At 44.3% G+C, this 11,991-nt stretch overlaps 1 protein-coding gene across 1 annotated transcript in view; it reads right to left on the minus strand.

The window, feature by feature from the left end:
- The window catches only part of LOC103370671 (CUGBP Elav-like family member 2), a 124,368-nt gene extending 112,759 nt beyond the window's left edge, over positions 1 to 11,609 (minus strand). The window contains exons 1-2 of the mRNA XM_008299800.1: positions 11,445 to 11,609; positions 9,345 to 9,541 (exon numbers count right to left, since the gene is read on the minus strand). Of these exons, the coding sequence (XP_008298022.1) occupies positions 9,345 to 9,541; positions 11,445 to 11,530 (283 nt within the window). The 5' untranslated portion in view covers positions 11,531 to 11,609. The remainder of the gene's footprint in view (positions 1 to 9,344; positions 9,542 to 11,444) is intronic.
- Between the last annotated feature and the right edge of the window lie 382 nt (positions 11,610 to 11,991).

Consider the following 11,991-nt stretch of genomic DNA (forward strand, 5'->3'; position numbering starts at 1 on the left):
AACACGTTTGCAGGAATGTGGCTCAACGGTGCTGCCTATTTAAATGTGTAAGTGAACTAAAATCTGTGAATCTCAGATTTTGATCCGACCAGGCTTGAAATGATGTCAAAACTCTTCATTGGATTTGTGTGATTTCAGTTGTTCAGCCAGTATCTCAGGTGTTTCGTTTGAACATTTATCGAGAAAACTTCCCTCCCGGGTTGATTGTTTGTACTGTCAAGGTGTTTTTTATGCATGTTCAAACAACTGCAACTGAGGTTTCGAACACCGTTTTTCACTTTTTAGAAAAGAATTTGGTCTAAAACCTTCGTAAACTTCTGCATTGCAAAACCTGTGTGGAGACTAGAGGCTTCTCCGTCGTTAGAAATAATCAAGATAAATATTTGTGACCTTAGATTTTGAGCGAAAATCCAATGTTCTAATCTGCCTCTGTAAAAACAACGAACTGGATTTGTGTGTTTTCTGTTTTTTAAGCCATCAAGATGACATTTGAAGTTAGAGGAGATAAACTGATCTATTTCAGGTGTGCAGATCAAACGTTTACTTTGCAGTAACTGAGTGGAGACTAGAAGCTTCTCTGTGCACAGCCATCTAGCTAGCTTCTAGCTTAGCATGCATGCAAGGCGTTTAGGGAGCATTGTTCTGTATAAATAAGCAGATAAATTGAGTCATATTTGGTGCAGGGATTCATACATGAGCAGGAATGTAGCCATGAGATAATATTTCAAGCTAGAGGAGATAAAACGACCTGTTTCAGGTGTGCAGATCGAACATTTATCTCAGAGAAATTTCCTTTCAGGATGTTTGTTTCAAGGTGGTTTATAAAAGGTGCAAACTATAGAAACTGAGTGGAGACTAGAAGCTTCTACGTTAGCATGCATGTGAAGCATTTAGGGAACATTGCAAAGCAGAGAAATTGAGATGTTTGCATCGAATTAGATTTACATTTTGCCTTGAGGAGATGTTCTGAATCCAGATAAAAACTTATTTTGAGTCATATTTTGGTGGAAGGATTCATACATGAGCAGGAATGTAGCCATGAGATAATATTTCAAGCTAGAGGAGATAAAACGACCTGTTTCAGGTGTGCAGATCGAACATTTCTGACAAAAAAAAATAAATAAAAAAATCTGTGTTTTGTTTGTACTTCCAAGGTGGTTTATGTGAAACCGTCGCAAGGCGAGCAGCATTCATTGACGCACTTAAAGAGGAAATCTGCAGCATCCTTCTGTGTCTGTATCTTCGCTGCTAAACACTCGTGGCTGTCTTGTGGCTGCCGCCTCCCCCCAGAGATCAGCTGTCAGTCAAGCCGTGTGGGTGGCGGCGCGTCGTCTCTTCTCTCCGATTTGATGGTTTGATATTTCTACAGGTGGCCCCCTTTTTTGTCTCCGTCGTCTCAGTCGTAATGTTTTTTGGCTGTAGGTCGAATCGCTTTTGTCGCTGGGGCAGAAAGCAGACGTGGGAACGTGTCGGAGAGTTCTGGGTTTTGGCGAGGGCTCGGGAAAATGACAGAACCGTTGATTCCACGTGAACGGAGTCAGATAAAACTATTGTTTCAGGACTGTACGGTTGAAACTGTAAAGAAAAGTTGGCTGAACAACTGAAGCTTACGAGTGATGTTCAAAAAATAATCCTGACACTGAAAATTATGCATATATCTATTGATAATGACAAATATCACCCTTGTGTATTCGTAGAAATGCAAAATATCAACCTGCCCTGATGCCAACACCAACTTGTGCCAACGTGGGTGTTTGTTCCTTTACATAAGCATTAAATGGGCTGATAACCACCTACTGAGCCCACTGAAAGGTGGCGGAGGTTCATACTGGTCCACATGATTGGGAATGATGGTATCTTATTGGGTAACAACATCCGAAATGGGTGACAGGTTAAGTTTTTCCTCAGCTTAGTCACAAAAACTACTAAGTTAGACTAGAAAAATATCAAGGCTCGCTTTAAAATTTGCGATAATGAGCACCTTGTTGTCTCCTGTTGGTTTTCGACCCATCCATCCACCCCAACCTCCACCCTATTACACTCATACAATGTCGCCTTACTTCCTTTAAAGCTGTCTATCTGTCATAATAGATCTTTTTCATAGCTGAAATCCTGACATGTAACGGCAGAAAAAAAAAACCCACCAGAGCATTAACAAAGGCTCCTATTGTGATTCATTGCCACGGGACAATAGAGGAGCCGTGATTAATGTTGTCAACTGCTTCTCCTGCTATGACAAGTCAAAAAAAAGACAAGATAAATGCAGCAAAAGGAAGAGAAGTGACGTGATAATAGAGCAATAAAATCAGCATGGGGTGGAGGTCGGGGTGGATGGATGGGTCAAAAACCAGACTTCTATTGTTACAGCTGCCCTGTCAGCAAACATATGCCGTTTGAGGGCTCTTGTTAAGCAGACCAGCCTCTTGTTGTGCTGGATATTTACCATGCAGACAAGATATTCAACAAAAGTGTCGCGCTGTTCCTTTAAATCTGAGAGATTCTGACAACTTCTATCTGGTATTTTTGTTTAAAGATCTAAACAACGGAGCGGTGAGTAATCTTGGGCGAGCGTAAACACCGCTGAAAGCTTCATGCACGCAGCATATTAACCAGAAAGCAGGCAACAGAATTAATGCCAATGAACTCCAGATGAGTAAATCTGCACTTTCACCCACTCCAGCCTCGACCCCTTTAAAACTACAAGCAGCGCATCGTACAAGTTGTGTTTCTCTGAGATTGAATAGAAAAACAAGCTCAGGCCTGGTTCTGCCTTTGTGCTGCTTGCAGGTCAGACTTGACGCCACTTCATCGAATCTCATTAAAAAACGATATTTTATCTTCACCATGATGATAATAACGACCCTTTTTCCACTCGGCTCAACATGATTCAAACCCCCTTGTGGCCTCTTTTTTTTCTCTCGTATATTTTGAATTATTTCCAGGCCGCGTCACTCGCCGAGTCCCGTCGCTCGGCCACTTAATGAAGACATTAAACGTCTGTGGATTTAAGAGCATGTGTCTGCTCGGCTCACGTGGGCTTCGCTGTATCATTAAGATAAATGACACAGCGCATCCCCGCTGCCAAAACACAGACGTACGCGCCGCAACCAACCCGTCATGGCGCTCAGGGTTGTGTTTTAGCAAGAGGACCATTTTCTGTTTACCCCTCTGGCTCTCTTTGTCTCATTCCCTCTTTTATCTCTCCCTCCATCTCGATCTCTCTCTTTCAGCACAAAATGCCAAATTGCTCCATTTCTCACTCGCTCCCCTCCTTCCTCCGCTCATCCACTCATCTGGTTATTAACTCCGAACACATTAAACCAACAGTAGCGCCCGCGATATTCCCCAGACTGTCCTAGTCAGCATAAACACACACACACAGCCCAAATGCACACACCTGGGTCAAACTACAAAATGGATTCTGCATGACGCACAGAAAGTGACACGATTTAATGCTCTGGGACCAAAGACAAAAAAATAATCTGGGAACTGACTCTCAAATTACACTCTGCGATTGATTAAGTTTTGGCCTCCGTGCTGCGCTAAACAGACTTAACGAGACCATTTCAAGTATTCGCAATATGTATTTCTGGAAGCTGGTACGATATTCGGAGTGAGGCGTGCTTTGTTTTTTTTTTTTTTTAAGCCAAAAATATTCAGAAAATGACTCGTGTTTGCCCGAGGAATTTTATTTTTGTCAGGCTGAAGCAGCCTCTTAAACGGCACTCACCGCCGTCATGTGGCGCGAGATGGTGACAATAATAAGACAGCAGGATTACACTGATCCACAGATATCCACTCGCCCGGTTTGATGTGCAAAAAAAACTACATTTTCAGCCAGAGCTCCGAGCGAGCATTAAGACTCGGGTTTTATCTGCGACGTGCTGTAATTAATCATTAATTTATTCATCCCGGTCCGACTTGCGCCCGAGCTTGATTGCCATTTTGAAGGGATGTTTTACAACAAACTGGAAATGTTGGTAAAAAAAAAAAAAAGTGGAATTAAGTTACCGGATTATGGATTAAACTGAACTGCAAACTTCACTAAAGGCACTTTAGAGACGCAAATACGAAGCAGAAACACGAGAACACAAGTCAGAAACTAGAGATTTTACTTCCTGTCTGGGCTCATTTTCACTTGGAACAACCTGAGGCCTGTTATGAAGGAAGTTCAACATATTGAGGATATCTTCTCGTTATCTGGCTTCACTAAGCCGAACACTTTCAGGTCAACTCAGGGTTTCTGAATCTATGAGGGGTGGTTCTGGCACCACACTGGATCTAGAGTCATAACTTTAGCTCTAAATTAGTCAACTTAATCTCCATAATTACTCATGCTGTATGGTCTTAGACGTCACTACAGTCCAGTAAAGTCGTATTTCACATCCTTTTTATAGGGTTTTAACCTCTAACGTTTAAATTACTCGGGTAAATTTACACGACAAATAACACCGTAGAACCTTAACCTCAATATTACATCATATAATATAACTGTTGGGGGCTAATTTGTAACGCCAGTCTCGCTTTCCCGCTGGAAAGCACTTTGGCGCAGCGGCTGCTGCTTTAAATGCGCCGTATAAATGACGGTAATTTAACTTGACAATACGACTGTTTGCAGCCAACAGGGAGAAAGGAAAAAAAATAATTAAAAAAATAAAGCAAGGAATAGTTGCAGTTCCCACCACTGAGAATCTATAGACCGGTTCCCACTGCTAGAATCTGAAGGCCGCTTTTAGGGGCAAGAACCACCACATAGAACCTTCAGGGCTGTTTTCTGGGGAGAAGATCTACTCCAGGGTCGGCACTTCAGAACGTCCCTGAGAAACTGCTAGAGGAGATAAATACTGATTGGTTAGACTCGGAGCACCATTGTTCTGCCTCCTTTACATCCTTGACCAGTTGCAGTCTTCTGCTGTTGGATCCTACATGGTTTGTTCCATGAAGACGGTCTCTAAAAACTTTTGTCATCGCTCACTATCAATGCAAAAAGCTTCATGGGATCTTCTAAGGATGGTGCCACCATTTTCCAAGACAACTGATTGAACAGAAGGAGGTACATCTGTTATCTCAAATATAACCTGCTGCAGAGTAAGTTTGGCCTAATCTACCATGGGGATGCACCGAGATAAGAAGTTTGAACCCAACATTAAACCCAAAGTTATCTTGCTAAACCATTGTTAGATCAGTCGTTTACGTATTGATCACTCCAGCTGAAAGTTCCAACGTAAGAAACTGGAGCTAATTGTGAACATTTAAACCAAAGTTCTTCCTTGATGAAGTATGTTGTTCCTTCAAATGTACAATTATTCAGAGATAGAAAAAAACAGAGGAACACTCGTGTCCTAATCAGGCTACGTAATGGAAATCTACAGACTAACTAGACTCCGTCTTGTTTTTCAGGCTCATGTATCCTCCATAAATTTATGAGTTGAGCATTTCATTTGGAAGCGATCTCGCATTTCCAAATTTCTGCTGCCATTTAATGTTTACCACGTCGCGCTGTTTTCATCTTTTTGCTGTTGATGTTCTGTTTTTTGGGCTAGCAGTTGCCGAAGTGTCGGCTAATGAGGACGCAAACAAAACGGAAAAGGGGGAAGAAGAGAAAAAGTTGCACTGGCTTGTAGCTGAAACTTTTTTCTTTTTTTTTTTTCCCCCCCTTGCGTCTCACTGGGACTAACAAACTCGTTTAAATCCAAAGCGCCGTTTCACAAAGAGAAGGGAAAAAAAGAGAAGTGCCTCTGGGTCACCGCTGGGGCACCGGAGTGAGTTCATTTGCCCCAAATGGGCCGAGATCCTTTTCAAACAACACCGTCGCTAATTTAAAATAAACACACTGAGGGAAGAAGGAGGCCACAGTTTCCCTGACACTGGTGAAATTTCAGCAGCGGAGCCGGCGAGGGGGCCGTTGCGGCTCCCCTCGGCTGAACGGGTGCAGATGAGGCCAGGCGGCTTACTTAACTATGAGAAAACAACAACAGTGCTCAAAGCCTGTGAATAACAAGGCCAGTAAGAGCCCAATCAAATGCTACATTTCCTCTTATTACACTCCACCTCACAGCACAGAACGAGAGACTGCACGGCGGAAAAATGAGGCATATAGAGAGAAATTGTCATTTTGAGTAGAAAAAAATGAAAGGCATGATAGGTAGCTGTGTTTTTTTTTTTTTTTTGGAGTGATACTCTTGACTCATCAGCCACGAAAAACAACTCATTTCAAGGGTAGTGAAGATGGAAGCAGGAGATTTGATGGAGATGAAGGACGGGAAAAAAGGGGAACTATGGCCCAACCCCTCGCTCAGAAACAGCAGATAGAAAAAGAAGGAACTGGTGGGGAGGGAAGGAGTCATCTCAAGGCTAAGAACACACAAACACAAAGCGCATGACAAGTGTGTTGGTGTGCAAAAAATGAGTTGATTTGGGTCTTGGCAGAACGCTGTCTCCAGGCTTTCATAAGCTCATATGACTCAGGCAGAATGAGAGGAAGCCAGGAAAGAGAGAGAGAGAGGAAAAAAAAAAAAAAGCAGAGAGAGAGAAACACTAAAAACAGAAGCAGACTGAGGTGGAGTGTGTAGGTGCAGGAGGGTGAAGGACGCCACATCTTTTTTGCCAGCGAAAATTAAATTCAGCTTCAAACACACAAACTCAATAGGATGTCATAATTCGGAGTGTTTTCACGACCTCACCTGCCTCTCCGACAAAACGGGTTTTACGCTCGTCCGAGGAGGATTTTTTTATGAAAACCGGAATCGTGCAAAACAACTACGAACAATTCAGTGGGAATAAATACTCCAGCAAAGGATCGTAAATGAACGTCACACATGCTTCTCACATAAGACACCCATTGCACTATATTGCGTGTCCTTCCTAAACATTACATTCATATTAAACAGAATGGTAATGCTGGAGTACTCGAGGTCGATCGTGGTCTCGAGGCCACTTTCTGAAGGTCTCATCGCTAAATTAACCAGTTGTACTCGCCCTTGTCTCGGCCTCAAATAAAGAGGACTCAGGATTTTATTTCAAGACCAGTCAGTACTACAACTGCGGGGACAATGTCACTAAACTGCCTCTGCCTTGTCGGATTTATTTGTTAAGGTAATTATTCCAACAAGAAACCGTGGCTGTTTTTTCTGAACCTTTGCTATGCTAACCACAAAGAGTTCATCTGCAAAACAGCATCCAAAAGAAAACAGCAAATTTTATAAATATAAAGAAAGCTTAACTACGTCTTTGCAATGCTAACTAGCTAATATTAGCAACCTGCTTCAGTGCCACAGGCTGTATGTACACTCTGGTCATGGTCTCGTCTTGGTGTCAGTAGACTCAGGTCTTGGGCCTGTCTTGCTATTGGTACACTCTGGTCTTGGTCTTGTCTTAGTCACAGTACAATCTGGTCTTGGGCTTGTCTTGGTGTTGGTATACGCCAATCTTGCTGTTGTCTTGGTTAACTCTGGTTTAGTCTTGGTGTCATTACACACAGTACATTTTGGTCTCGGTGTCAGTATACTATGGTCTTGGTCTAGTCCTTAGACGGTATCCTTTAATCTTGGTCTTGTCTTGGTGTCGGTGAAGTCTAGTCTTGGTCTTGGTACAGTCTGGTCTTGGTCTCTGCATACTTTGGTCTTGGTCAACACTCTGGTCTCGATAAACTCTGGTTTTGGTCTTGGTTCACTCTGGTCTCAGTATTATACTGGTACTGGTAAACGCTGGTCTTGGTCTTGTCTTGGTGTCAGTATATTCTGGTCTTGGTCTAGCTCTTTCATGGTATACTTTGGGTTTGGTCTTGTTCTGGTCTCCGTATACTTTAATCTTGGTCTTTTCTTGGTCTTGGTACAGTCTGGTCTTGGTCCTGTCTTGGTCTCTGTATACTTTGGTCCAGGTCAACATTCTGGTCTCGATAGACTCTGGTCTTGGTGTCATTATGGTCCTGGCACAATGTGGTCTGACTGGCATTAGCTCATTTGTTTTTTTTAGGAAACTGAATTCCACCCAAAACTACAATTCAATTAACATAATAACATAACATTCATAATAAACAGATCTGAATATTTTGGCACACATCACCGGTTTAAACTATGAGGCGGCCTGGGACAAATATTTACAATTGGGTTTCTTTTGCATTTCAAGTTTCCACTGCAGTCGACATGCAGACACTTCTGGGATCCATTGGAATCGGAGGGAACTAGTAACTCAATTTTAGGCAATTTATAACACTTGGAAATGGTTAAGGAAAGATGGTGGCCTTCGTTAAATTGAATATGTCAACAGCAATTTGAATCACAAGATGGAACGCATTGACTTTCTCAACATTTAACCAAAACCGCAATATTTCCCCAACCATAATTTGTGTTTTAGTAGCCAAAGCCAGACATTACATAGGACCCAGGACGTGAACCCTGTCTCTGGTGTCAAACGTAATGAGTTTTATTCACCAAAACAACAAGCAGACCTCCTACTTAGACTCCAGCACAGAGTACGACTGCAAAGCACCGATTTCCTAAAAATGCATCCGACATGTTAAATTGGTGGCGTTTAAATGCATTGCCGTGCTAATGTGGAGCTACGCTCTGTGGATTTGCTGCAACACTAAAACATCACGAGGCATTTAAAGGCACCCATGTTGAAGATCAACTTGCCCAAAAATTACAACTCCTTGATTCAGCTCCTGAGTGTTTACCGGCTTTATTCGCTTCATCCCCCTCGATTCATTTTTGTTTCAAGTGACACTTTGAAACTTCTCTTGAAATTTGCTTTACAGTTGGATGGAAGCGCCACGTCTCCCTTTCCTGGCGTCCTCTCTTTACTTTCCTCCCACTCTCCATGTCTCATCAGGAGTGTCATCAGCCCCCACTCCGGTTGATGCCTGTTAATATGGCAACGCTATTGTCTGCCCGTTCGTTGCTGCTGTCTCTATTGTTTGCTCTCACACTTGACGAATTCATCAAGGGGAAAGAGAAAGGGAATGGGAGAAAATAGCTGCAAATCATGCCGTTTCGCACAATTGACTGTGTAAGTCTGGCAGGGCGAGTCTTTGTCTTCAAATGGTGCACGAAATATGTGTTTGCTCATGTAATTTTGCGCATATATCATTTGTTCTGCCATTAAATAGGTGGGACGGGCCTCCACTGTCGCTCACTTCACTCTGCCTCTGTGTGGGTAGAAGTCAGCATAGAGTACCGAGGTTGTGTTTTCTGCCTGCACGGATACATCGACATATATCTGCATGTTTGTATACGTCTATTTATGTGTGGGGAAAATGCAAAAGAGAAAGAATGATGAAACAAACTCCCTCCACACGACCGGACGTTTACCAGCTGCAGGTATAAATGACGACATGTTTGTACCTTTGCTCTGTGGAGGGTTCTGGCTGCGGTCTCGGAGGATGTTGATCTGGTAGACGGCGCCGTACGGCTCAAACAGCTCCTTCAGCTCCTTCTCCGACCAGGAGCGCGGGATCTGGCCCACGAACATCTTGATGGCGTCCGGGTCTGGCTGGTCCGAATGCTCCAGCGCCCCGTTCATCTTTCCGGCCGTGCCGTTACTGTTGGGGAAGACAAGAGGCGGACGGTTAGGAGCTTAGAAGCACATCTTCAATGACACAGATCGTGTTAAAATCGCAGTCGTCGCTATCTGCTGGTGAATACACTTTGAATGCCTTTACAAGGGTTAAAGCGTTCCTCCTTATCTCCTTAATAAGGTTCGACTACTCTAAACCCGTTCGAATCTGAAACTGCACCTCGAAACTCCATTTTCACTCGCAGAACAGCGCTGCCCTGCACTTTTGTGCCGTAAAATAAAAGCTGCAATTCTCCAAACTCTTCTCTGAATTGTTTAGGGTCATGAGGCGACGATTCGGTGTTGAATTTCTGCACATATCACCACTGTGCATCTTTGCACCAAGAAGCATAAAATAAACCCTTTCCACCACACAGCAATTCATTTGTCGGTCAATCCATTGGGTTTAAACCTCTGTGGGACTATTACTGTCTTTGCAGTATACATATTTAAATAGCCCAGGTCATGCTGAAGACGTTATATCCATTACTTGCTTGTGCCTCGCAGTAATTTTTTTGTATAGCATGATGTCTGAGGCGGCAGTCATGGGAGGAAATGGCCGAGCTCCCAGAGGGTTAAAGCGGTTTAAAGATCTTACATTTACGCCACTCCTTCAGTTTAAGTGAACATTTCACAACCAGCAGAACACTGGAGAGAGATGTAGGGAAAGGAGAAGTGTTATAAATTAGGTCGCCAGGACCGGTATCTTAAAGAAAATTAATATAGGTTTGAAAAAAGAGGAAGTCGCCCCCAGATTCTCATACATAACAGAGCGGAAAAGCCTCTAAAACAGCCATTAGACCATCACAGGGACACTGAACCTCAGCGAGAGCCACACTAATAAAATTCTCTCGGGTGCCTTAGCGGCTCCTTACAGCCGACAGCTTTCAGTTCAGCTTTTACACAGCGATATCCCCCGAAGCAGGCGTTTTATATATATATATATCTATATAAACTGACCTGACACATCAGAAAAACTGACATTTCCCTCTCACGATAAACGCAGATGTGTTTTTTCTTTTTTTGATGTAGCGATGGATCTATTCAGGATGTCAGTAAATCCAGAGTGAAGGACTGAGGTGAGATTGGATTCTTCTTATTTTAAAGCACAACAAAGGCAACATACGAAGCGTATCTCCGCCGTCGCCTCGGCGCGGCACTCGTCGACATGAGAAGAGCGGCGACGCTCCGCAGAACGTTTTGAATGGGTGTCGGATAAGCGGCGTGCGGCGTGCTAATGCGAGGTTTTGTGCGGCGGATTAGGCTGCAGAACCAGTACAGTGAACCTCGGGGCCCTTTAAACGGGACGCAGATGCTTACACGCCGATCGGTCCGGTTGTATTTCCACATCTGGAATGCATATGAAACGGAGGTGAAGTGCTTTCACCCCCTTTTTTCACCGCGGAGCAACGGCACTTATCTTCAGAAAACACACTCGTCGGTCCACGCGTTTGGAATGCTAACTCCAGCTTCGTCTTTTTTTTTTTCCTTTTCGGGGGGACGAATAAAGGCTTTCAACAGCGAGGCCTGACGGAGGCAAAGCGTGACTGTGTTTTGAGGACAATCACATGGCTGCAAACACACACTCAGTCACACACATCACTGCCATCAAGGCCTGTGGTCTATTTAAGATGGCTGAAAACCAATTTAATGAAACCAAAGTCAATGGCTGTGCTGTTTTATTGCTCTACTTTCCCTTTTGTTATTCTCGGCAGGAGAGAGAAATAGCATTATCTTAAGAGGCAAAAACAAAACAAAGCCAAATCCCGAGCTTGGTTAGCTGACAACACTAATACCACCCTATAAAGCTCAGCAAAGGGAGAAGGAGTGAAGGGGGAAGCAGAGATATGGAGGGAGGCTGGGAAGGGGGAGGGAAAAAACATCCAGACCTTTGAACGCGGGCCATCCATCTTTTGCAGAAAGAGCCGAGGCGCTCGGCAGAAACGCCCAATTCTTTAAAGGACTTAAAGGACATGTCAAATAAAAACGCCAGAGCCGGAGAAGGAGTCAACGAGCCAAACCGGTGCTAACAGTCCTCGGGGCGAATAACCGCTCCTCGCTAAGCTGTCCGATAAATCGCCTGGGCCCCCCGAGAGCCCCGAGGGGTTGGGAGAGTAGGGACGGGAAGCGCCCGCTGTCACTGCCTGACGTTTGGACGCATAGGCGACGACGGACGGGCGGTCGCCGGGTTCAGGCGGCAGCACATCATTGCCTTCGCCCTCTGACACGACACGAGCCGAGCAAAGGCGCGGAAAGACGGGGAATGGCTGGAGACAATCCCTCATTGTTGCCTGTTTATGCGAGGCTTGCGGGGATTGAGCGAGTCCACGGGGGAGACGACACAATAGCCGGTGTCAGAGGAGCGCCTCCCCTCGTCCGGGACACTGTCCGCCCTGTGCTCCCTCCGCCGCTCACTCTGCCCCGCTAAGACAATGA

This window comes from Stegastes partitus, unplaced genomic scaffold (genome assembly GCF_000690725.1).
Source record: "Stegastes partitus isolate 25-593 unplaced genomic scaffold, Stegastes_partitus-1.0.2 Scaffold1464, whole genome shotgun sequence".
NCBI classification, from domain to species: Eukaryota; Metazoa; Chordata; class Actinopteri; family Pomacentridae; genus Stegastes; species Stegastes partitus.